Consider the following 26,098-nt stretch of genomic DNA (forward strand, 5'->3'; position numbering starts at 1 on the left):
TATGAACACCCCGGCAGAGGCAGAGATCGTTTGTCGCGCGAGAGGATGTGTAGATAGCAATCACGTGGCGGATGTGGGCTATTACGAACCGTGCATGTATGCAACTAGCGTAGCTGTGCCGCCTGGAAGTAGGCAAGACGACGACGAGAGTGCAAGTGCATACTTTTGCGTTGGCGGCAGCGGCATAAGGATCAACCCACTAGGATAGAACCCGGCTCACGGATAATAGCAAGATGATGATGATGATGATGGCGATAACCGTTATTCCAATTATGCTCCATGCACTTGATTCATCGCCCTCACGGACAAATTGCTTAATTAATAGTGGTACAATACATTTTCCGGTCGCAATTATAGTATGAAGAGAGGTGTGACGGGATTGCGCAGGTTCATGGTTCATGATGCCTATCGGAGGTGGTGGAGGAGGTGTGGTAATTGTTTCACATTATGAATTCAAATTGGATGAGCGAGATAAATTTTTGAAATTTTGTGTTACGATCATAGTAAACGTAGAGTGTTTGTTAAGTGAACATTAGACTGGCCCAGGATACAAAAAGTCGTCCGATTCTACGGGGCACCCCCCTGGATTTTGTCTTTGGGTAAGAAAATATTCTCTGAAAATTTCAGCCTGATCGGTTATTGCATAAGCTGGCGCAATTGATTTGAAGTTAATATGGGGGTTTCAGCCGAAATATATGAAAAAATACACCGCTGTTACTGTTTCGTACAGGAAATTGGATGGAAACGCCCGATTGAACCCAGATTTGCAGGAAATGAAGTTTTTATTTGGAGTTTGGTTGAGCACTTTGATATTCATTAATTGCCATGAAAACAAACGCATGTAATCGAAGGCAGCTGCGATATGTGCTGTGGCGCGCGTGCAGTTACTTATGTTTCAGTGCGCGCGAAACCACGCATCGCAGGCACCTTTGATTGCATGCGTATGTTTTCATGGCAATTAATGATTTTCAAAATATTCAACCCAACACCAAATAAATCAGCCAAAAACTGATTTAAAGTTTATTCAGTAATAGTAGAATTTTATGTCGAATTGTTCATTGGCATGTTAACTTCATTTCCTGCAAATCTGGGCTGAATCGGGCTTTTCCATTCAATTTCCTGTACGAAATAGTAACAGAGGTGTATTTTTTCATATATTTCGGCTGAAACCCCCATATTAACTTCAAATCAATTGCGCCAGCTTATGCAATAACCGATCAGGCTGAAATTTTCAGAGAATGATTTTCTTACCTAAAGGAAAAATCCTGGAGGGTGCCCCGAAGAATCCGACGACTTTTTTTTCTCCCCATACGAGGCTGAGCCACTCTAGTGAACATGTAGAAAATGATGTTTTATTTATAACAAAACCCTTCCGAGTGATGTCGATCTTGCTCCGATTTCAGGCACCAAAGCTGTCGCATGTAAGATCCGAGAGTATCGCCTCGATATATCTTCCTCCAAACACCACGAGATCTTGCACATCTGCTCATCGATTAAATAAAAGTATAAGTTGTTTCAACCTTGTATTTTGTACGAGCTCACTATCTTTAAACTGTACACGGAAGTCGATCAAACTATTGGTTTCTAATGGACTTAATCCATTTGCTTCCATCGACATTCGAGATCATCACATCACAATGTTATCTTGCCTCCAGAAGCTGTTGGAGAAAATGATTCTCTTCCGGCCAGATGAACTAGTTGCACCGAATGGTTTGTTATAGGGGGTCTAAGTAATTTGGCATAACGCCATTAGGAATTAGGGTCATTTGACATAACGGTCGTTTGGCATAATTTTAAACTGCAATAAAAGAGTGAGTCATTTGGCATAATTTGGAACATTGAAAGGGAAAGGGTTATTCGATGGTATTTTTTCACATAGACAAAGTAGAGTGAGGATATGTTATAAAAAAATAGACTGATGTTAGAAATTCTAGAAAATGATAGCCAAATGAAACAACGCAAACTACTTCCGAGGAGAGGACAACATCCATCAATTCAGGCAAACGGCTACTTCCAAAAAAAGAATCTCATTGCTCGTTGATTGATGCTAAACAAAACTAAAAAAACTTTTGAAGAATGTATAAAATCCAACATTGCATCAAACTGGTCAAACGCCTACTTTTAAAGAAAGAATCACATTCACCATTGCCTCATTCCAAGAAAACACCCACTTTTAAAAGACCTTATTCTGGCCTTATTCTGAGCAAACTCCTACTTTTAAAAAAAGAGATCACATCTACCATTGCCTAACACCGAACAAGCGGCCACGTTTAAAGAAGGAATCCACGTTTGAAAAAGAAATCCAAAACATCCTACTTTTAACCCTTTTGTTACCGACAGGGTACCTTTTTCTTTTGCAAGTGAATTTTTTTTAGGGTTCTAAACATCGCAGGAAATTGAAACTCCGTGACATCTTCAAACTCGGCAAAATTCAGGTTTGGGTGGTATGAAAATGAAAATCCAGTAAGGGGGGGCTTGGGGAGGGGCTTCTTAATATTTTTATCCCGTAACGTACCGACAGGGTAACCGGGTACCCACATTTTGGTATGACCATAACTTCGTCAATTTTCAACCGATTTGGACGATTTCGTTTGCTATGCATTCAAAAATGAATCCTCTATTCGATCCACGTCACATAGGACCGATCCGGATTACCTGGTCACCGGAGTTCCGGATTTGCTAGACCATGTCTCAAAAATGGAGAAGTTGATCTTATAGAATCCAAATGATGATTACTTGTATCCTGAGTTACCAGTTTCGTAGAAAATTCGAGGATTATGACTTCCCAACGTATTAAGACCATCTGATCATATGGACTCGGATCGGACATCCCGGAATAGGTTCCCGTGGGCCATATAGTGGCCGCAAATTCATTCTGAAGAAACCCTGGAAATATGGGTATCAAAACTCTTGGAATTGTTCCGGAAACATGTTTTCTAATTAATTGCTTATTATTCGGCAACTCGGCCGTACGAAAACCATTTTTTTGTTAAATATCTTGGCTGTGCATATGCACAGCATATGTTTCGAAATGGACAAATTGATATGAAATTTGCGAAAAAGAATCCACGTGGCTTGGAGGGACAGGGAGGGAGTTTCTTCCAAATGAGGGGCCCCACTGAAACCTGACGGGCTTGGTAGTCATATGGCTACTACTTCTGCCTCATACGCAGAAGGTCGTAGGTTCAATCCCAGGTCCGTTCCATTCTCCTACTTTGCATCTTTCTCTATATTTCTCATGTTCTAGCAATCGCTAGAACTGGAAATGGACTTCCATACCGTTTCCATTTCTATCCTATACCTTCAACTTGACTATTCTAGCAGTAGCTAGAATTGGAAATGAACTAAAAAGCCCGTTTCCTACATCCAATAAGAAATTCCATCATTCGCTTTCTTCTATCTATAACATTGGCAGCTCGTTAACCAAGACGAACCTCTGCCTTTCGAACCTAACTAAAAAATTTCAATAAATTCCGTATGAACTCGTGGCAAATGCAGAGGTATATTCGGTTGCAGTGGGCGAGTGATTACATCATCATTTCCCCCTTTCCTCCCCTGGCTTGCATTCTGACGTGGCTGGCGCCAGTATGACCTAACAAATGAGATTACCAGTACTTGTATATTGAAGATGAGTGCTAGCCCCAAGCAAACATCTGTTGGTTCTCCGTGCAAGAACAGCTGGTTTGGTCTTAATGGAATAGCAACTACTACGCAACTACGGGCAGTCAAATAAGCTCAAGCAAGCTCATGCTCAATGAGGGGCCTCACGGAAACCTGTTTGAGAATGACCGGTCCGTTGGCAAACCATGTTATGGCCTAATAACCCAAAAGATCATGCTTCCGAGACAATTTCATAAATTCTGATACCCATCCACTGTCAATCCACCCTATTGTCCAATTACTTATCAGATCATGCTTCCGAAACAGTTTCATGAACTTTGATATCTATATTGCCAGGGTTTTCTCAGAATGAGTTTGAGGCCACTTTAGGCCCCACGGGAACTTATTCCACGATGACCGGTTCATTGTCAAACCATCCTATGGTCCAATTACTTATCATATAATGCTCTCGAAACAATTTCATATTGCCAGGGTTTCCTCAAAATGAGTTTGTGGCCACTTTAGGCCCCACGTGAACCTGTTCCAGGATGACCGGTTCGTAGTCAAACCATTTTATGGCTCGATTACTTATCAGATCATGCTTAAGACCAACCGAAAGACCACCGGTCGAGTTGTTTTGCCCGACTACTTCTAGACTTCTCTCCTCAGGGGTCACTTGAACGGTCACTGGCTAAAATCAAAAAGTTACGCTTTGCGTCATGTGACCACATCCCAATTGATTTTACTCCCACTTGAAACTCTCAAACTCTTCCAACCCGCTAACAAATCCCGGCAGAAATTATGCGAAGCGAATGATCGACGTAGACAACGAAACGGGACGGAATGATCTCTCAGCAATTACTCCAATTAAAAAACTTAAACAGAACTACTCAATCTTCTTTCTCGAAAATTCATTGGTTTTATTTGCTTCGGGTTGAACACATATTTCGGGTTGATACGGAAATGGAAACGGTTCTAGATCATGGCCATGTCTACACACTAGTCACATACCTGGGCAGGTTTTTTTCTTCGTCGACTTGCTGGGTTTCATCGGCGCGATGGCGGCGAACCGGTTCGAAAAGGTGGGGTCGAACCTGTTTATGGCGATGGCGGCGACAGAAGAATCGCCTAGCTGCAGGATAGCGCGCAACTGATGAGCCCGTGCAAATATGGCCGAACTAAAGTTGCGAAGTGGGTGGCGGCTGCACGAAAGGCCTCCGATTTTCTCGACAGAGCTGCGTCGACGGGTGTCACGCTTCCCTGGTTGATCTTTTCCTTCGGACAAGGGCCAATGTATCTCCGCACGGCTTCGCTTTTTACGGCTACGACTGCCCGTGATGAAATGAACCCCTACCTTCGGTTCCAATCCGGCACGCTCCGAACGATCCGTAAAGTTTAGCACGTTTTGGAGCACCGTAGATTAATTGCCGATCGACAGTTCGCTTTTCGCTTCACTGTACTTACTTCATTTCGCTACCCCGAAGGGCGGGCCTTGGTGAGCACACGGACTCCACAAATCTCGGAAGCCTCCTTCCATGAGGGTCGGAAGCCTCCTTTCAAGAGGCTCGGAAGCCTCCTTTCAAGAGGCTCGGAAGCCTCCTTCCATGAGGGTCGGAAGCCTCCTTTCAAGAGGCCCGAAAGCTTCCTTTCGAAAGCCTACTACCCTTGAAGGGGTTTAGAAGCCTTCTTTCAAGAGGCTTGGAAGCATACGTTCAAGCAGCTTAGAGGCGTCCTTTCAAGATGCTCGGAAGCCTACTTTTAAGTAGCTCGAAAACCGCCTTTCAAGAGACTCGGAAGCCTTTCTTCAAAGGCTCGGAAGGTTGTCTCGGAAAAGGCGCGGAATCCTAGTTTCAAGATGCTCGGAAGCCTCTTTTTAATACGCTCGGAAGCCTGCAATAGTCAAAAAAGTTCTGTAAGATGCTTGATGTATGAACTTAATTTGAATTGGAAAGTTTCAAACAAAATGAAAATTTCAGAAAAGTTTTTGGAGAGCCATAATTTCGTTAGTTTTCAGGATCATTTTTCATATTTCTTAAGATTTACAGCAAAAAAAACATAGGGGGTACCTAAATTAATGCAAAAGTTCGAAGGGGTACCTCTCAAGAAAAAGGTTGAGAACCGCTGCAATAGAAGGTTAATGGGTGATTGTTACACTAAAAATATTTATCTAACTCGTTACACGGAAAATAGAAATTTATCCCTGAAAATTTAAAAACTGCAATAAGTCAGCATTGAATAAGAATTTTCAAACTCTTAATATGTAAAAAATCAAAAAGGATAATAGATTGAAGAAATTATTTGATTGGGTAAAAAACTATAAAAAAAATTCTAAAAAATCATTGTTGTATGAGATAGTCAAAAACATTTAAAACCAATTTAACATAAAACATTTGGTTGTACCCACCCCTCCCCCACTTTTACTAAAACAAAGTATGAAGCAAGCTGGACCTCCCATGCTGGACCGATGCATAAACGATTGCATTTGTCATTTTAATAATCCTCCTAAATTTTTAACAAATTTTGATGTAATTTGATTGTACACACGTTATTTAAAGTTTGTATGGAAATTATTGTGAAAATCAACCCGTATGTGAAATACCGTTCCGTGAGGTGGCCCATGAACTATTCATCTATAATCAACACATTGACTACATAGAATACTTCTTAAGCTGCAAGGCAATTGTTGTTGCAAAGCGATTTGTTGTTTGGAAGCAAAGTTATGGAGAAAACAAAAATGCTCATTACTGATATTGATGTTATTCTTTTACGTGTTAAATTAAATTTCCAACGATTCAGTATTCCCTTAATAACTGGTCTTGCAAGCATCAAATAGTTTCTCAACAAAGACGACCTGTTTTCTGGTAAAATTTTCTTTGTTGCCAATGTACTCATATGTTTTTAGAACTTGATAAGAAGCGTTAGGAAACGGTTTTGCATCAAGGTTACTGTTTTCATAGTAATTTTCATATAAACTTCAAACTGCGCGTGCTCACTCAAATTAGATCCAAATTAGTTAAAAAATTTAGGAGGATTATTGAAATGGCAAATGCAATCGTTTAAGCATCGGGGGCAAAAACGTCAAAATTTGAATCTCTCTAATGGACAGTCTAGGTGGGAAGGGGTGTATGGCGAATGTCCACGGTTCATACAAATTTTTGAAAATTTATATGAGCAGTTTTTCACGCTGGAAGAGGGGGGTATCTTAAACTGAACAAAACCTGTCCACGTGGTATATGGACAGCCCCTAAAAAGCATTTATTCTTACGCAGAAGTTTTACACTCATCTCATTAATTCTAATATTTAATTATCTTGATCCGAACCCCTATAACGATGTCGCTCATCGTCCGTTCCACTTCAGAGTTGAATTTTTTTTTGTCCCATGACTTTCAAATCCCCCTTCTACGCGAACTACTCTATTTACGTAAGTTTCTTCATTTGAGTATGAGTATGAGTATCATATTAAATATTGAACACTTTACCCAGAACCTTAACCTTGCACTATTCACGTTTTTCACTATTGTGTCTCGGATACAATCTAATATTCCTATTTAAACCAATAAAAAAGTAGGTACTTCAGCAAATTATAAAATCACATCTTGAATCAAGTAATTGAGCTTTGTATATTACAATAATCTCTGTGTAATACATAATAATCATAAAACATTGTTCAACATTCATAAAACATTGTACACCTTGCAGTCGTCATCTCTTTTCGAGCAAGAGTGACGAACTCGATAACAGCAACTGGTATTGTCGGCGTAGCACCAAGTTAGAATTCGGAAGTCGGGACTTGAACCGAACTTTCTTCCGAAGTTTTATTTGTCAAACTAATTGATGCGTTGTTTAGCGCATCTTTAGGCGAGTCCAGCGCACTACTTCCGAAGTTGGGAAAGTTGCCTGTATCTGGAGAAAAATCCAACTTCGGTATAAAAAGCGGTATAAATTTATTCCGGATACACAATATGAAGCTTCGTATATGAGATTATGAGGTCAGTGAAGCGTTGCGCTGCATTTGATTCGGTACCCTCTCCTTACATCTGCTGCCATAGTTGTTGCATAACCAAAGGCGAGAAGTTCAACCGTTGTTGCCGCGAAATACCGTGACGATAGGTACTTATGAAGCCATATATAATGTAAGTGGTCCCACATGAAGTGTTCGCAAATAAATCCGACAGTGCCAATGGAATGCCGGATGTCATTCCGAAACTGTAAATGTGCAATCAAACAATAGAAGAAAATTCAAGAAGTTCAATTCTTGGTGGTAAATGGTGGTTATGTTTCCCAGGGTGCTCTTGAACAGGGTTGATTGATTATGGGAACTGGAAATTTTCTTCAAAGTGAGTAACGTTTGCTTTGCGATCATTTTTGCCTTTCTCGTATACTAAGTATACGGTAAAGGCTATATGATCACTCCAAAAACAAACTTTTTATAGGACACTCGGAGACCCATAGTGTTATATACCGATCGACTCAGTTCGACGGATTGAGGTGATGTCTGTGTGTATGTGTGTGTGTGTGTATGTGTGTTCGTCTGTGCGCACCCACGTACCAAAATGTAGCAAAAGTGTCACTCATTTTTCGGGCACTTATCCTCAACCGATTTACTCGCAACAAGTTGCATTCGACGCAGAATTGTGTCCCATTGTTTCCTATTGAAAATTGGCCAGATCGGACTATGGGATCGGAAATTATGGCCAAAATACTTTTTTTACGAAATAATCGCGTAAAAAAGTGTCACTCATTTTTCGGGCACTTATCCTCAACCGATTTCCTCGCTACAAGTTGCATTCGACGCAGAATTGTGTCCCATTATTTCCTATTGAAAATTGACCAGATCGGACTATGGGATCGGAAGTTATGGCCAAAATACTTTTTTTACGGAATAATCGCGTAAAAAAGTGTCACTCATTTTTCGGGCACTTATCCTCAACCGATTTCCTCGCAACAAGTTGCATTCGACGCAGAATTGTGTCCCATTGTTTCCTATTGAAAATTGGCCAGATCGGACTATGGGATCGAAAGTTATGGCCAAAATACTTTTTTTACGAAATAATCGCGTAAAAAAGTGTCACTCATTTTTCGGGCACTTATCCTCAACCGATTTCCTCGCTACAAGTTGCATTCGACGCAGAATTGTGTCCCATTATTTCCTATTGAAAATTGACCAGATCGGACTATGGGATCGAAAGTTATGGCCAAAATACTTTTTGCCTTTCTCGTATACTAAGTATACGTAAAGGCTATATGATCGCTCCAAAAACAAACTTTTTATAGAAGGCCCGGAGACCCATAGTGTTATATACCGATCGACTCAGCTCGACGAATTGAGGTGATGTCTGTGTATGTGTGTGTGTGTGTGTGTGTGTGTGTGTGTGTGCTTGAGCGCATGAACCTAAAAATAATGTCCCTCATTTTTTAGGAACTTATCCTTAACCGATTTTCACGCAACAAGTTGCATGCGACGCAGGTTACTCTACCATTGTTTTCTATTGAAAATTGGTCAGATCGAACTATGGGATCGGAAGTTATGGCCAAAATACCCCTCTTTATAGAAAAATTGATTAAAAATGTCACTCATTTTTCAGGCATTTATCCTTAAACGATTTGCTCGCAACAAGTTGTTTTCGACGCAGAATCCTGTCCCATTGTTTCCTATTGAAAATTGGCCAGACCGGACTATGGGATCGAAAGTTATGGCCAAAATACTTTTTTTACGGAATAATCGCGTGAAGAAGTGTCACTCATTTTTCGGGCACTTATCCTTAACAGATTTACTCGCAACAAGTTGCATTCGACGCAGAATGATGTCCCATTGTTTCCTATTGAAAATTGGTCAGATCGGACTATGGGATCGGAAGTTATGGCCAAAATACTTTTTTTACTGAATAATCACGTAGAAAAGTGTCACTCATTTTTCGGGCACTTATCCTCAACAGATTTACTCGCAACAAGTTGCATTCGACGCAGAAAAGTTTCTCATTGTTTCCTATTGAAAATTGGCCAGACCGGACTATGGGATCGAAAGTTATGGCCAAAATACTTTTTTTACGGAATAATCGCGTGAAAAAGTGTCACTCATTTTTCGGGCACTTATCCTTAACAGATTTACTCGCAACAAGTTGCATTCGACGCAGAAAAGTTTCTCATTGTTTCCTATTGAAAATTGGCCAGACCGGACTATGGGATCGAAAGTTATGGCCAAAATACTTTTTTTACGGAATAATCGCGTGAAAAAGTGTCACTCATTTTTCGGGCACTTATCCTTAACAGATTTACTCGCAACAAGTTGCATTCGACGCAGAATGATGTCCCATTGTTTCCTATTGAAAATTGGTCAGATCGGACTATGGGATCGGAAGTTATGGCCAAAATACTTTTTTTTACTGAATAATCGCGTAAAAAAGTGTCACTCATTTTTCGGGCACTTATCCTTAACAGACTCGCAACAAGTTGCATTCGACGCAGGAAAGTGTCTCATTATTTCCTATTAAAAATTGGTCAGATCGGACTATGGGATCGGAAGTTATTGTAAAAATACTTTTTGCCTTTCTTGTATACTAAGTATACGGTAAAGGCTATATGATCGCTCCAAAAACAAACTTTTTATAGAAGGCCCGGAGACCCATAGTGTTATATACCGATCGACTCAGCTCGACGAATTGAGGTGATGTCTGTGTGTATGTGTGTGTGTGTGTGTGTGTGTGTGTGTGTGTGTGTGTGTGTGTGTGTGTGTGTGTGTGTGTGTGTGTGTGTGTGTGTGTGTGTGTGTGTGTGTGTGTGTGTGTGTGTGTGTGTGTGTGTATGTGTGTGTGTCTGTGCGCACCCACCCAAAAAAATGTCACTCATTTTTCAGGTACTTATCCTTAACCGATTTACTCGCAACTTTTACTTGCATTCGACGCAGGACACTTTGCCATTGTTTCCTATTGAAAATTGGTCAGATCCGACTATGGGCTCGGAAGTTATGGTCAAAATACCACTTTCATTACAGAAAAAAATGTCACTAATTTTTCATGCACTTATCCTTAACCGATTTACTCGCAACAAGTTGCATTCGACGCAGGACACTTTGCCATTGTTTCCTATTGAAAATTGGTCAGATCGGACTATGGGCTCGGAAGTTATGGCCAAAATACGACTTTTTTATTGAAAAATTGAGTAAAAAAAAGTGTCACTCCTTTTTCAGGCACTTATCCTTAACCGATTTACTCGCAACAAGTTGCATTCGACGCAGAATACTCTACCATTGTTTCCTATTGAAAATTGGTCAGATCGAACTATGGGATCGGAAGTTATGGCCAAAATACCCCTCTTTTATAGAAAAATTGATTAAAAAATGTCACTCATTTTTCAGGCATTTATCCTTAAACGATTTGCTCGCAACAAGTTGTTTTCGACGCAGAATCCTGTCCCATTGTTTCCTATTGAAAATTGGCCAGACCGGACTATGGGATCGAAAGTTATGGCCAAAATACTTTTTTTACGGAATAATCGCGTGAAGAAGTGTCACTCATTTTTCGGGCACTTATCCTTAACAGATGTACTCGCAACAAGTTGCATTCGACGCAGAATGATGTCCCATTGTTTCCTATTGAAAATTGGTCAGATCGGACTATGGGATCGGAAGTTATGGCCAAAATACTTTTTTGCCTTTCTCGTATACTAAGTATACGTAAAGGCTATAATTACTGCTCCAAAACCGAACTTTTTATAGAAGGCTCGGAGACCCATAGTGTTATATACCAATCGACTCAGCTCGACGAATTGAGGTGATGTCTGTTTGTGTGTATGTATGTGTGTGTGTGTATGTGTGTATGTGTACAAATTTTGTAGACACACTTTTTGGAACTTAGCATTACCCGATTTACTCGCAACAAGTTGCATTCGACGGGGAATGCGGTCCCATTGTTTGCTATTGAAAATTGGCCTGATCGGACATTGCATTTCGGAATTATTGAAAAATCATTGTTTTTTCCCAAGGGTCCCCCCTTGGAAAAAAAATTTCAAAATCGAAAAATTTTTTTTTTCAAGAATGGTGGAAATGCATAGTAATTAATGCAAAAACATGCAAAATGATAGAAAATATGCGATCTATCCCCCTAAAGTGCTTTTTTGACCTTTCCTATGTGATTTTATCAGTACATTTTACGATGCACGAGAAAGGCACCATCGCCGCTAGGTGGATTAATCTGGGTTTTTTACTGAATAATCACGTAGAAAAGTGTCACTCATTTTTCGGGCACTTATCCTCAACCGATTTACTCGCAACAAGTTGCATTCGACGCAGAAAAGTTTCTCATTGTTTCCTATTGAAAATTGGCCAGACCGGACTATGGGATCGAAAGTTATGGCCAAAATACTTTTTTTACGGAATAATCGCGTGAAAAAGTGTCACTCATTTTTCGGGCACTTATCCTTAACAGATTTACTCGCAACAAGTTGCATTCGACGCAGAAAAGTTTCTCATTGTTTCCTATTGAAAATTGGCTATACCGGACTATGGGATCGAAAGTTATGGCCAAAATACTTTTTTTACGGAATAATCGCGTGAAAAAGTGTCACTCATTTTTCGGGCACTTATCCTCAACAGATTTACTCGCAACAAGTTGCATTCGACGCAGAATGATGTCCCATTGTTTCCTATTGAAAATTGGTCAGATCGGACTATGGGATCGGAAGTTATGGCCAAAATACTTTTTTTTACTGAATAATCACGTAGAAAAGTGTCACTCATTTTTCGGGCACTTATCCTTAACAGATTCACTCGCAACAAGTTGCATTCGACGCAGAAAAGTGTCTCATTATTTCCTATTGAAAATTGGTCAGATCGGACTATGGGATCGGAAGTTATTGTAAAAATACTTTTTGCCTTTCTTGTATACTAAGTATACGGTAAAGGCTATATGATCGCTCCAAAAACAAACTTTTTATAGAAGGCCCGGAGACCCATAGTGTTATATACCGATCGACTCAGCTCGACGAATTGAGGTGATGTCTGTGTGTGTGTGTGTGTGTGTGTGTGTGTGTGTGTGTGTGTGTGTGTGTGTGTGTGTGTGTGTGTGTGTGTGTGTGTGTGTGTGTGTGTGTGTGTGTGTGTGTGTGTGTGTGTGTGTGTGTGTGTGTGTGTGTGTGTGTGTGTGTGTGTGTGTCTGTGCGCACCCACCCAAAAAAATGTCACTCATTTTTCAGGTACTTATCCTTAACCGATTTACTCGCAACTTGCATTCGACGCAGAATACTTTGCCATTGTTTCCTATTGAAAATTGGTCAGATCCGACTATGGGCTCGGAAGTTATGGTCAAAATACCACTTTCATTACAGAAAAAAATGTCACTCATTTTTCATGCACTTATCCTTAACCGATTTACTCGCAACAAGTTGCATTCGACGCAGGACACTTTGCCATTGTTTCCTATTGAAAATTGGTCAGATCGGACTATGGGCTCGGAAGTTATGGCCAAAATACCACTTTTTTATTGAAAAATTGAGTAAAAAAATGTCTCACTCATTTTCAGGCACATATCCTTAACCGATTTACTCGCAACAAGTTGCATTCGACGCAGGATACTCTACCATTGTTTCCTATTGAAAATTGGGCAGATCGGACTATGGGCGTAATGGCTAAAATACTATTTTTATAACGCACGAGAAAGGCACCATCACCGCTATGTGGATTGATCAGGGTTTTTTTTTAAAGAGAAAACGTAAAAAAAAATATTTTCACGAGCCAAATTCAGTTCTATTTGTTTGATTAACGACAATCCTCACGGAATCCAAATTAGATGCACTCGCGTTTGCAAGGGCACCCCCTTCAGAACGAGAGCAACGCACAACTGTCATTTTTATTATTCCACGCAAAGCTGGAATAATGGGAACGACAGTTGAGCTACGCTCCCGTTTTGAAGGGGGTGCCCTTAAACATTTTCGTTTTTGATTCCGCGAGGATTGTCCTTAATTCTTGAGTTATGCAGAAATTTGTGTTTCATTTGTATGGGAGCCATCGTACCATCGTGAGAACCTTCCCCGGTACCAAAAATCCCCGCATTCAAATTTTGACGCCGATCGGTTCAGTATAGTTTCCGAGTCTATAAGAGTCAGACAGACAGAAATTCATGTTTATGTATATAGAAGAAGATAATAATAAGTATATATAGGTCAAGATTGAGCTACCAGTGAAAACCTACTTAAACGAATCAATTAATAGCGGAAGAGTTGGTTTGTATTACGTTCAATTAAATCGGCTGTAGATTTCCAGAGATCCAACCCTGTCATGGAAGAACAGATGTTGGTCGCAGCTCATGCGGTTTTCACAAGTATAGGAGGACGGAATGAATTGTACTTCACATTGAAACCCACACACGCGAATTTGCATAATGAATGCTCTCTTGACGGTCGACATCGAAGAGCTACAGCTACATATGTATCAATGCTGCGGAAAGGTAGGATATGCTTTACAGATGATTTCGGTACCGAGCTTGCATGAAATGTCTTGTGCTTCATGTTATCACCATGCGACTTATCCATGCTATCAGAAGATGTGTCAGTGATGTTTCTTTTGAGGATTTGCGCTTATTATTTGGGCTGGAAAAATCGAAACTTAGTAAATTTGAAATGATGATTGATGTGCAACTGTATTGGAAATGTAAACCAAGTAAGAAACTGCATTATGGTTAAACAACTGGAGATCATTTTCTTACTTTTGAGGAACAATAAACTAAGCCAATATGTTTTATGTATTGATTGACTTGATTTGAAGTGATTTTTTGGCAATTTCCATGGAAATTATACTATTATACTACCACAAGCGAGCACAAGTAGGTATGAAGAGAATAGAAACTAAAATTTAGCAGAGGGCTAATTGTGAAAACAAGCATTGCATTGTACGTTATGTGTAAGATATTGATTTGGAAAATGTATTGAAGGTGACCACTTTCCCTTTGATGGGACTCGAACCCATGACCCTACAGTACGCTAGACTGGTGCTTCAACCAACTACGCTACGAAGGACCTCCGTAGGCCTTCGCAACCTAGCGGCTACTGAACGAGCTCGAGATTCTCAAATTGGACGCTCCTCTAATTTGAACGTGTACTAGGGACACGGCAGGTATTTCCGTCCTACGTCGTAGGGGCTAAAACCAACGAAAGCAACGTACATTTGCTAGAACTCCACTATAGTAGAACGATTCTACTGAGCTTACGATTTGGTACGTATGAGTTTTACAAAAAAGCGTTTTTTGATTGGTTTTCGAGACTATGACGAACAGACGAAAATACCTGCCGTGTCCCTATACACATGTGGAAGTGTTGGCTTGAGGAATGGATTGCGAGTGATTTTACTATGCGTCCAATTTGGGAATCGCGAGTTCGTTCAGTAGCCGCGAAGGCCGACGGAAGTCCTTTGTAGCGTAGTTGGTTAAAGCACCAGTCTAGTGCACTGTAGGGTCATGGGTTCGAGTGCCATCGAAGGGAAAGTGGTTACCTCCAATACATTTCCCAAATCAATATCTTCCACATAATGCACATATTCACATATGAGTTTTCACAACATTGTAAATTAATGTCCAAGTCGGGTGGTTTAATCCCCGGAAATAGGCAATTAACTTTGAAGAATCCGAAGTTCTATTTTTCCAATGTGTGTACTTTTTGTGTAGTATCAATTATGCGACTATTTTCGTAACGCGACACCATTTCAATGTCACTGTTTTCAAGGTACAAAAATTTTAAGAAAACAAAAATTTTCGAAGCAATACAATTGGCTCACAAAAAGGCTATCGTCAACTCTACTTTATCATGTATTAATCAGTACATTTGAACCCAAATAGGTGCGATGGAGCACATTTGTAAAAATTAGATTAGAAAGTCTATTTCTCATACTAAAAGTCTACTATTTTGATTGGCTATTAAAATATGTTCCCAAACTAATTTTCAGTGAAACAAATGTTTTTCTTATAATTCAATATATACATTTTCGTGTCCTAAAGATATTGGACCCTTATTTTCAGTTTAAAATTTTGGTCCCTTGGCGTAGAAGTGCGTGGAATGTGTGATGACTGTTCTGCAGTTTACATCGGTCAGACCGCCGCAAAATAAAGGTATGGTTAAGAGAACATAGAAATGCTGTGGAATCACAGAAAACAAACGAATCGAGCGTGGCTGTACATGCAGTAAACTATGACCACAACATAAACTGGGAGAAATCGAAACTCTTAAGGTGATTATACAATCAAGCCATGTGGTGAATTTGAAATTCACCACACGCTTTTCTACTCCTATTATCAAAAGTTCAAATCTAGCGTAATAATTTTTGCACAATGTTGAAACTAAAGTCGATTATTTAGCATGAGTAGCCAAACGATCTACGGATGTTTCATCCCCATGGGCGTTGTGGTTCTCTCAATTCGTGCTCTTGAAAAATTACTAGAAAAAGCACGTGGTTTCCAAGATGGCCGATTTGTGGCTTTGTTGTATAACCACCTTAAAAACAACGCTCAACGCTTGGGAGTCAATGTTCATCATGAATGTCAAAGAACAGCTGATGAATAAAGACGATACTCCCATCGTATCCAACCTTTTTGGCCTGACCGAAACAAACCTTCCCTAATTTTGTTTGCAACCGAACGTGTACGAGCAACGTACGAAAAGTAGTCAGTTGGACATTGTCCTGACTCCTTATGATGGGCAACATTGCCCTCGAAACCGGTCGATGTAAAAGGTAATTTTTTTAAATCTTAGTTAACGAGTGTAAAAACGATAAGTGTTATGTCTTGTCTCGCGTCGCGTTTTATTAGTGATACATTAAATGCTTTGCGATTCTGAATTTCTGTTCATCGGGAAAATATTTCAAAACATTTTCGAATGTTATTCTCAGGATTCCCATACATATTGGAAACGCATGAATACTTGTATTGATTATGCTGACATTTCATGAAATTTATTTCACATCTAAAGCGTTTAAAAAACATTCAAGCTGAATTCGAAAATCATGGAAAAGCTTAATAAATTTTAAGAAATACACTCGTATCAAATTCCATTTATAGACAATGCGAAAATGATTCCATTATACATTCATCTGCATTAAGTTGTATGGAACAAGACTAATACAAACCTGAGACGAGACCTGCAAAGAGGAAAAAATGTAACTTCAGCTGCTGCCAGTCAACTGCTGTCACGAACTGTCAGGTGCAACCAGCAGCTTTTTGAGTGAAAGTATTGGTATCCCAAATAAAATATTCCACATCATTTTTGTTTTACCAAGACTTTTTTACTTTAATGAGTATTCCAAACCTTCCGTTTAGCTTGTTAATAATCAGTAATAAACCTGTGTTTTGTTCCCGGTATAAAAATCCTTATGAAAATGAATTTACTATTTCGTGAATTGGATACACTTTTATTGTGCTCAGAAGGGTCCACCTGGGGCTTAGGTGAAACAGTCAAGTAAACAGTTGAAACTCGATGGTCAACTGTGATGAAAAGAAGAACAAGTGTCAAAACAAGAGAAAAGAAGCAGCGTCTTTGCAGGTCTCGTCTCAGATACAAACTAACCCTGAAGGCAAGTTGACACGGACAGCGTTTGGAGCAATCACAGCATCATTGGAAAACCGTTTATTTTTTTTTTTTTGGGAATTTCGTAGTGTTAGCTCCGGCATGAATGAGCGATAAATTTAGTCAAACAATTTCTATTGCAACCCATGCGCGCAGTGCCTTACATCGACTTCGAAAAATAAATCCCTTAAGCCATGCCCTACCTAGACTAAGACTCTAGTTACGCCTATGTGTATCAGACCATTGATAAATGCTTACACTAGACAACAAATAGAGTACAACAAAAACACTAAGCTTGAGATACCTTGTACAATGTACATTGACTTCTGAAGTGTTATAAAGCACCTATACACTCTGGGCATAACTAGAATTATTCTAATACTGTTGAAATTTATGACACATTTATGAAACTAATAAAATTTTATTTTCATTTATCAGCCCAACACTCCAAAACGACCCATTAAAAATATCTCATTTTTCCATTCTTATTTCCAGCCTGGATGCTTGGGTGGTTGATGTGCAAAACCGTACCTTATATACAGGGAGTCTCGGTGGCAGCTTCTGTTTACAGTTTGATAGCAGTCTCGCTGGATCGGTAAGTACATACTGGCAGTGCAAATGAGGAAATAGTTGCATCATACCAATCATCTCAGAAATTCCCAATAGATTTTAGTAAACAATTTCAAAAAATAAATATTAGGCACCATCATTCCTCGCACCATAAACCGATCAAACAAGTAGCGTACATATGCGAGGAAAGCATTCCATCACAAGCACAACCATCATTATTGGATTGTTGTTACTTTTTCGCTCTAACAGATGACAAAGTTCTGGCATAGCTTCCCGAGAAGAATGTCCATGTTTGTGATGCCATTCAACGGTGCGTGAAATGGGGCTTGTGGTAGGAGATGTTCTCCTGATGCCGAACCCCCACATAACAAGCAGGAAACAGATGAACCGGTGACAGTTGGAATGTTGCCCCGTTCTCTCGGGTAATTCGTAGCGCATTCCTTTCTCGCTAGTTGGCAATCAACTGGGAATGGATTGGATGCATCGTATAAGTACCTAGCCTTCTGCGCCACCCAGTACAAGTCGCATATTGTTTGATTACGGGTTGATACGTTTTCTTATCGGGAACAGTTCAATCAGCGTGTATCTGGCAGGATCTGACAACGATAATTGACTTCTACTTCAGGTAAATTCATTTTATTTACTTCGTGTTGTTTTCACAAAACTGTACAAAGATCAAGTGCTTTGGCTACATGACCCTCCGGTGCACCGTGTTTGATCACTGTCTTCATCATTTTCTTTGGTACATGTCTACTAGACATGTACTACATTTTAACTGCCTCTGGCAGCTATAATGAATTGAACCATATAAACATTCTTCTTCATTCCGTGCCGATAGTTCGAACCTGAGACGAGACCTGCAAAGACGGCTTCTTTTTCCTTGTTTTGACACTTGTTCTTCTTTTCATCACAGTTGATCATCGATTCTCAACTGTTTCCTTGAGTGTTTCACCTAAATCCCGGGTAGAATCTTCTGGGCACAATAAAAGTGTTTGTGATTTACGGATTTGTAAACTTATTTTTATAAAGATTTTCCTATCGGAAATAAAACACGTATTTATAACAGTTCAATATTAAGCTGTCCGACTTTTCTAGAATACTTTTCAAAGTGAAAAAGTACTCGTAAAACAAAATCATTCGGAATACTTTTTGAGGGATACCAATACTTTTACACAAAAAGGTGCTGGTTGCATCTGACAATTCGTGACAGCGCTTGCTGGTTGCAGATGAAGTTACATTTTTTCCTCTTTGCAAGTCCCGTCCCAGGTTCGAACGAGCCAGACGTGTGTGCTGTGTCTCATCGCGGATTGTGTTCGGTAGTGAAAAGGCTATTGTGTGGTGCGCTCCTACCTACGGATCCAAGGCGATCGCTGTCGGCGAGTGAAGTAGCTGCTTCTGGCGACGCCAGTGAAGCAGGCTATTGTTACTGCTGCTACCTACAGCAGCAGGGGCAGATAAGTGGCAAAACTTTTTATTGTTCTCCCTTCTGTTTGATACAGAGTGGGACTGCTTAGAATTAATCGAATTAGTTTTTTTTTTAAGTTTTTTTTCTAATTTGCTATTAGTTTTAAGTTAGTATAAGCAAAATTATCCTTCCACCTTGCGGGGTGAGAATGGAGGCGGAGACTGGAGAAGGCAATGTGCCTGCTAAAGATGGAGGGCGCACTCGATTGTACCATGCGGCTTCGCCTGGGCCTTGGGTTGTTTACTTTCGGCAGAAAGTAAAAAGCCTAGATTTTCTCGGCATTAAACGAGATTTGACGCGTCGTTTTCCGAAGCTTGATTTTAGCCAGATCAACAGGAACAAACTACGCATCACCGCACCTACATACCAGGTGGCGAATGAAATTGCTGGCGACAGGGCGTACAATGTTGAATATATGGTTTATGTCCCCTCGCGGGAGGTCGAAATTGAAGGTGTGATCAACGCAGCGAGCCTGACTTGCAAGGATGTACTTGCGGGAAAAGGCCGCCTAAAGAATGCAATGGAGTCTACCGTGGATATTCTGGACTGCAAGGAATTGCATTCAGCAGCCACGGTAGATGGAAAGAAGGTATATTCCAAGTCAGGTTCGCTTCGGGTGACGTTCGCCGGTTCGATGCTCCCAAAATATGTTGATATTGAAAACATGATGCCAAGGGTATTTAATTGTACCAATTGCAAACAACTTGGTCACACTGCCGAGTTTTGTGACAACAAACCACGTTGTGGCAAATGTTCTGAAAGGCATCGGGAGGAGTCCTGCCAGCAACAGGCAACAAAATGTGCTTATTGTGGTTTGAATCCTCCCCATGGTTTGCAGGAATGCTCGGTGTACAAAAAGTGAAGCGCTCGTTGGTACAGCGCTCCAAGCAGTCGTATGCGGAAATGGTTAAGTCGCAAGACACATCCGCCACAGCCACTGCATCGACTGCTATTTCAACCACCGTTCGTGTAAGTGATTATTATGATTCCATATCCATTGATGAATTGGACTCTGACGCAGCCGATATGGATGATCCTGCGGAGGTACACGTGCCCGAAAAGAGGAAGCAACCGTCTTCCCCGGGATCGCGCCGCAAGAGAACAAAAATCATCCATAAAAGCTTGGCAAAATCTGAAGGTAATGGGGGATTATTTAAAATCCCGAAGCAACCTGTCCCTACTGCTTCTTTTGATCCTAGTTGCAGTAAGGCATTCCCGCCATTGCCAAAATCCGATGTTTCGAAGAAACATCCGGCTAGGAGAATCAACGAAAGAAAAAAAGTAATTCGCAGTTCTAGTAAAAGTATTCCGTCCAAGCGAGGATTGATCTCCTTTAAGGGCCTTGTGGACCGTTTTTTGAATTTATTCAATATTCCGAATTCATTGAGGCCTATCATTGACCTTTTTATACCAACAGTGGAAAGTTATCTGAAGCAATTGACTGTTTCATGGCCCCTTCTTGCAGGAATTGTATCTTTCGATGGATAATACGGCCAATACCCAAGATACAATCACTGTTTTTTTTTTCTTCCTAAACAATGGAGGGGGAATCTGCTCAACAGACATCCTGGGTTGACCAGGAAGTGCTGGGTTAGGGGCCACCTCCAATGAGGGAGGCAGGGCTGCATCCCCGACCAGCTAAACCGTTTCCATTGCCGCCAAGCCCATCGTCCCTTCGGTACAACCAGAAAGTAATGCTTCAAAGGGGGGCCAGTGCATGACGCACCCTCGAGGTTAGCTGCGTGTCCTTGCAGCATCGAACATCGTGACTCGCTTTGATACCAGAAGAACACCATGGTATCGTGCGAGCGCATTGCCGGCTTTCCAGGTGGCGTTACCCCGCCGTATGTCATCGGAAGGTGGGCTGGGTCGACTTCGCGCGTGCTTCGCTCTGCACGACTGGTATCAAGGATGATGATGCCGCGTGCACCCCAAATTGACCTTTTCTGCGATAGGGCCTATTCGCCAGCACACAGAGGGACTTGCCGACGCGAGGCCTACGCCTGCCCCAGCCTTGACGAGGACCCCTTTCCGTCCTCGGGCTCGGAACCCGCCCGGTTGACCGACGCCGCGAAAGCGACGATACCATGTTGTTCTTCGCGCGGCCACTTGTTCGATAAAAGGATCGAGTTCGACCACAGAGCATGACCACCGGTATGACCCATAAAGCCGACTCCGATCCCTTGGACCACCTCTTATTTGCGCCTGAACTAGCCATCCTTGAGTCCACGCGCCACCTTCTGTGTAGCTCCGAGACGATTTGGGCGATAGCCGATAAAACGGCGTTCCAGCCAACTTCGTCTTTACACATCCTCCGAACTAGGTTGTCCGGGGTAGTGTCCAGACCACATGTGGCAAGCATGTGGTCACGCATTGCGCGAAAACGTGAGCACACGAACAACACGTGTTCCGCCGTTTCCTCTAAACCTGCGCACACCAAACACTCGGGCGAAGCCGAGCAAGCCAGCTGCTTTACCTGCACTTTGATTTTGCAGCACGCTTAAACGCCGGGCACATCGAGCCCCCATGGGGTGCTTGCTGTTCACAGCTTTGCTGGAACAAATCAAACAATTGGGAGGGTTCGTGCAGCATTGTGCCTTATGTCCCTCCAATCCGCAGCGTCGGCAGAGATTGCTTCTGTCAGGGCCTTTGCAGTCCCATTGCTGGTGCCCCGGTTCCAGGCACTTGAAGCAAACTTCGGGTTGCTCGTATATGCGCACAGGGCATACCGACCATCCCACCTTGACGCTCCCTAACTTGACTACCTTGGAGGCGTCCGCTGCAGATAGCCGAACCAATGCTACCTGCGTCCCTGCCGGACCTTTCCGTAGCCGAACGGCTGCGGTGGGCGTCTCCACTTCGCACTGTCGCCGCAGTGCCGTGACGAGCTCTTCGACTTCAGTGATCTCGTCCAGGTCTTTAACCCTTAGATTCACCTCCGTCGTGAGTGCCCTCACCTTGACCGTCTCGCCTAGGACCTCCTCCGCCAACTTCTCGGCGCCCTTTTGCGAGACGCCCCGCTTCAGCTCGAGTATCATCTCGCCCATCCGGGTACGTCTTATTCGACGTACGTCGGCGCCGAGTTCACCGAGCTTGACGTCACTCCTCATCGCCTTCAAAACATCCGAGTACTTAGCCTCGTCCGCCGTGATGACTAGGGCATCGCCCCTGGAGCGATTGGCGCCTACCCTAGACTTCTTGCTACCCTCATTCGCCTGGGCCTTCTTTTCGGCCCTTGACGTCTTCGGTTTCCTCTTGTTCTTGACCAGGGTCCAGGAGGCGTCATTCCCTCTATTTCCTGGTCTGGTGCGGCTGAGAACTTTCAGCCTGCCGTAACCCCTTACCACCGTCTTGCCTGGAGTGGACGGACCTTTCCAGGTCCTTCCTCCCCCGATTTGGAGGTACCTAACCGGGGTTCAGCTTCCCAGCCCCACTACCCTTGTTCGGGGTAGTAACCCTCCGCGTTTTGGAGCAGCCCCCAGGGAGCTCATCCCCTGGAGACTGTCTCCTCCGTTTTTGTGTCTGCTCCGTTGGAGTAGTCACCCCGACGTACCTGCAAATACTTGAGCCTCAGTCTGGGTAGACTTTGGCACCACCGTCTTAGCTGGCACGCCTTCGGTCGACTCGACCTTGCCCGAGTCCGCGAATCCTTGGGCCTCGGTCTGGGTAGACCTCGACTCCACCGATTTCACGGGTTTACACTTGGCCGTCCCGACCGCCCTCTCCAGCTTGGCGTCCAGCATCGACTTTCGAAGTTTCTGCAAGCTCCTCTTGAGGTCCTTGCTGATATTATGCTTCGATGACGCAAAGTCGATGATGGCGTCCAGCTGTTCCGTCGCCACCTCGAAGGCCGAAAGCCCATCGCGTTTGCGGTTCATCGCCTTCACAAGCCATGGGCCGTCAATAACCCCTTCCGGCGTTTTCATAGCCGAGAGGAAGGTTGAGTGACCCACGCTGGCGCTGCGCACTGAGCTGCCGACTATTGCCTCTGGCCTCCTAGGCGGAGACCTGAACAACCCACCTCTTGCGAAGGGGTTGTCGCCTACACTACTACCACTAATTGAAGAATTGACTTGGTTTTCCATTTTGGTCCCACGAGTTGCTCGGGAAAAGAGGTCCACCACGCCAGAGCCCAGCATAACGCGGTAAGGGACAATTACTGTGGAGGGTGCCCAGGTACCCCACAGGCTCCGTTAAAGGCCTAGCTTATTATTTCACCCCCCTGGCCATGCATCCCCTCGGCACGGGTCGCTTGACGCCTTGGGATTAGGGGTTAGGGACGATGGTCCCGGTCTAACTCGCAGTGGCCATGGGGAGGGGTCGTCAAGCCCTTGGACAAAGTCCCTGCTGCCCCCAGATACAATCACTGTGCTGCAGTGGAACTGTCATAGTCTGAAAAATAAATTAGACGTGTTCAAGTTTTTGATTCGCAATTCCGATTGCGATATATTTGCACTCTGTGAAACATGGCTTTCTTCTGAAGATGAAATCAACTTCCACGATTTTAATATTATTCGCCAAGATCGGGATGATCATTATGGTGGCGTTCTTTTGGGGATCAAAAAATGCTACTACTTCTACAAAATTCCCATTCCGACTGTTCCCGGCTTAGAAATCGTCGCATGCCAAGTAAATGTGAAGAATAAAGATCTTTGCATAGCTTCAGTGTACATTCCTCCAAACGCCTCTATTAATCGTCGACATTTTTGGAGCGCAGTCTCCCTCCTATCATCTCCAGTATTGATATTGGGTGATATGAACGCACATGGTATTGGATGGGGCAAAACGTATGACGCCTATTTTCTATGATTTGTGTGACGATTTCAATTTGAATATTTTGAACACTGGTGAAGTAACTCGAATAGGACCAAATGGTCAACAAAGCCGTATTGATCTGTCTTTATGTTCAAATTCACTATCATTAGATTGCACGTGGAAGGTAATTCAAGATCCCCATGGTAGTGACAATATGCCGATAGTCACCACAATTAAGAGTGGCTATCAACAATCTGAGCCAGTTAATATTCCTTTCGATCTCACGAAGAACATTGACTGGCAAAAATTTGCATCGGTGGTAAAAATTGGTATTGACTCAACTGATACTCTTCCACCTTTGGATGAATATCGATTCCTTATTGAGTTGATTCAAAAAAGCGCACTAGAAGCTCAGAAACGACGCGTTCCAAGTACATCTGTCATCAGAAGACCAGCCACTCCTGGATGGGATGATGAATGGACTAAATTGTATTCTGAGAAATCTGATGCCTTCAAGGCCTTCCGTAAACACGGAAGGTCAGAGCTTTTTGAAGAGTATTTGAGGCTCGAAAGAAAACTCAAAAATCTTCTCAAGGCAAAAAAACGTAGCTACTGGCGACGTTTTGTCGAGGGACTATCACGAGAAACCTCAATGACAACACTTTGGAAAACGGCTCGCAACATGCGGAACCGCATTTTCACCAATGAGAGTGAAGAATACTCCAATCGATGGATATTCAACTTCGCAAAAAAGGTCTGCCCAGATTCCGTACCAGCAGAACCGCTATTTCGAGAATCAGTCACTGATCCCGGTTCTTTGGGTGGACCATTCACAATGCTGGAACTTTCTATGTCTCTTCTTTCATCGAATAACTCTGCTCCGGGATGCGATAACATCAAATTCAATCTTCTTAAAAACCTCCCAGATATCGCAAAAAGACGATTACTTGACCTGTACAACTGTTTCATGGAGTACAACATTGTGCCACCTGAAAGGCGACAGGTCAAAGTAATAGCTATTCAAAAGCCTGGGAAACCAGCGTCTAATCAAAATTCATACCGACCGATTGCCATGCTATCATGCATGAGAAAATTATTGGAGAAAATTATCCTTTCAAGAGTCGACCATTGGGTCGAAGAAAATGCATTGCTTTCAAATACTCAGTTTGGATTTAGAAAAGGGAAAGGAACAAACGATTGTCTAGCGTTGCTTTCTTCAGATATACAACTGGCCTTTGCGCACAAGGAGCAATTGGCTTCAGTATTCTTGGATATTAAGGACGCTTTTGATTCAGTTTCCATAGAAGTACTGTCAGACAATCTGCACAGTAGTGGATTACCCGTTATTTTTAACAATTTCTTGTATAATTTGTTGTCAGAAAAACAAATGAACTTCACACTCAGCACTCTGACAACTTCCAGAAATAGCTACATGGGCCTTCCCCAAGGATCATGTTTAAGTCCCTTGTTTTATAATTTCTATGTTAAAGATATTGACAATTGTTTGGAAGGACAATGCACGCTCAGACAACTTGCAGATGATGCCGTGGTCTCTCTAAGAGGTCCATGTGCAGCTGTCTTGCAAGGACCATTGCAAAGTACCTTAGATAATCTGACTGTTTGGGCCAGACATTTGGGGATCGAGTTTTCACCGCAAAAAACTCAGTTGGTTGTGTTTACTAGGAAGCGGTACCCAGCTCAACTGAAACTAAAACTAATGAATGATGACATCAACCAATCTTTATCTTCTAAATACCTTGGGGTCGTGTTTGATTCTAAATGTACTTGGAAACTCCATTTTGAGTATTTGATACAAAAATGCCGGAAAAGGATCCATTTTCTACGTTCTATCTCCGGAACCTGGTGGGGTGCTCACCCGGAAGACCTCATCAAACTCTATAGAACGACTATTCTCTCTGTTTTAGAGTATAGCTCTTTCTGCTTCCTCTCAGCAGCTGATTGCCACCTGATCAAATTGGAACGAATTCAGTATCGTTGTTTGCGTATTGCCCTTGGCTGCATGCATTCGACGCATAACATGAGCCTGGAGGTGCTTGCTGGAGTCACTCCTTTAAAGCACCGTTACTGGGAGCTCTCACTTAGAATACTCGTCAAATGTGGAACAAGTAACACACTTGTCTTAGATAACTTCGATACAATGCTTG

At 42.2% G+C, this 26,098-nt stretch overlaps 1 protein-coding gene across 1 annotated transcript in view; it reads left to right on the forward strand.

Moving 5' to 3' along the window:
- The window catches only part of LOC134227874 (neuropeptide SIFamide receptor), a 580,289-nt gene that overhangs the window by 187,534 nt on the left and 366,657 nt on the right, over positions 1-26,098 (forward strand). The window contains exon 2 of the mRNA XM_062709573.1: positions 17,639-17,738. Coding sequence (XP_062565557.1) covers positions 17,639-17,738 — 100 coding nt within the window. The remainder of the gene's footprint in view (positions 1-17,638; positions 17,739-26,098) is intronic.

This window comes from Armigeres subalbatus, chromosome 3 (genome assembly GCF_024139115.2).
Source record: "Armigeres subalbatus isolate Guangzhou_Male chromosome 3, GZ_Asu_2, whole genome shotgun sequence".
Lineage (NCBI taxonomy): Eukaryota > Metazoa > Arthropoda > Insecta > Diptera > Culicidae > Armigeres > Armigeres subalbatus.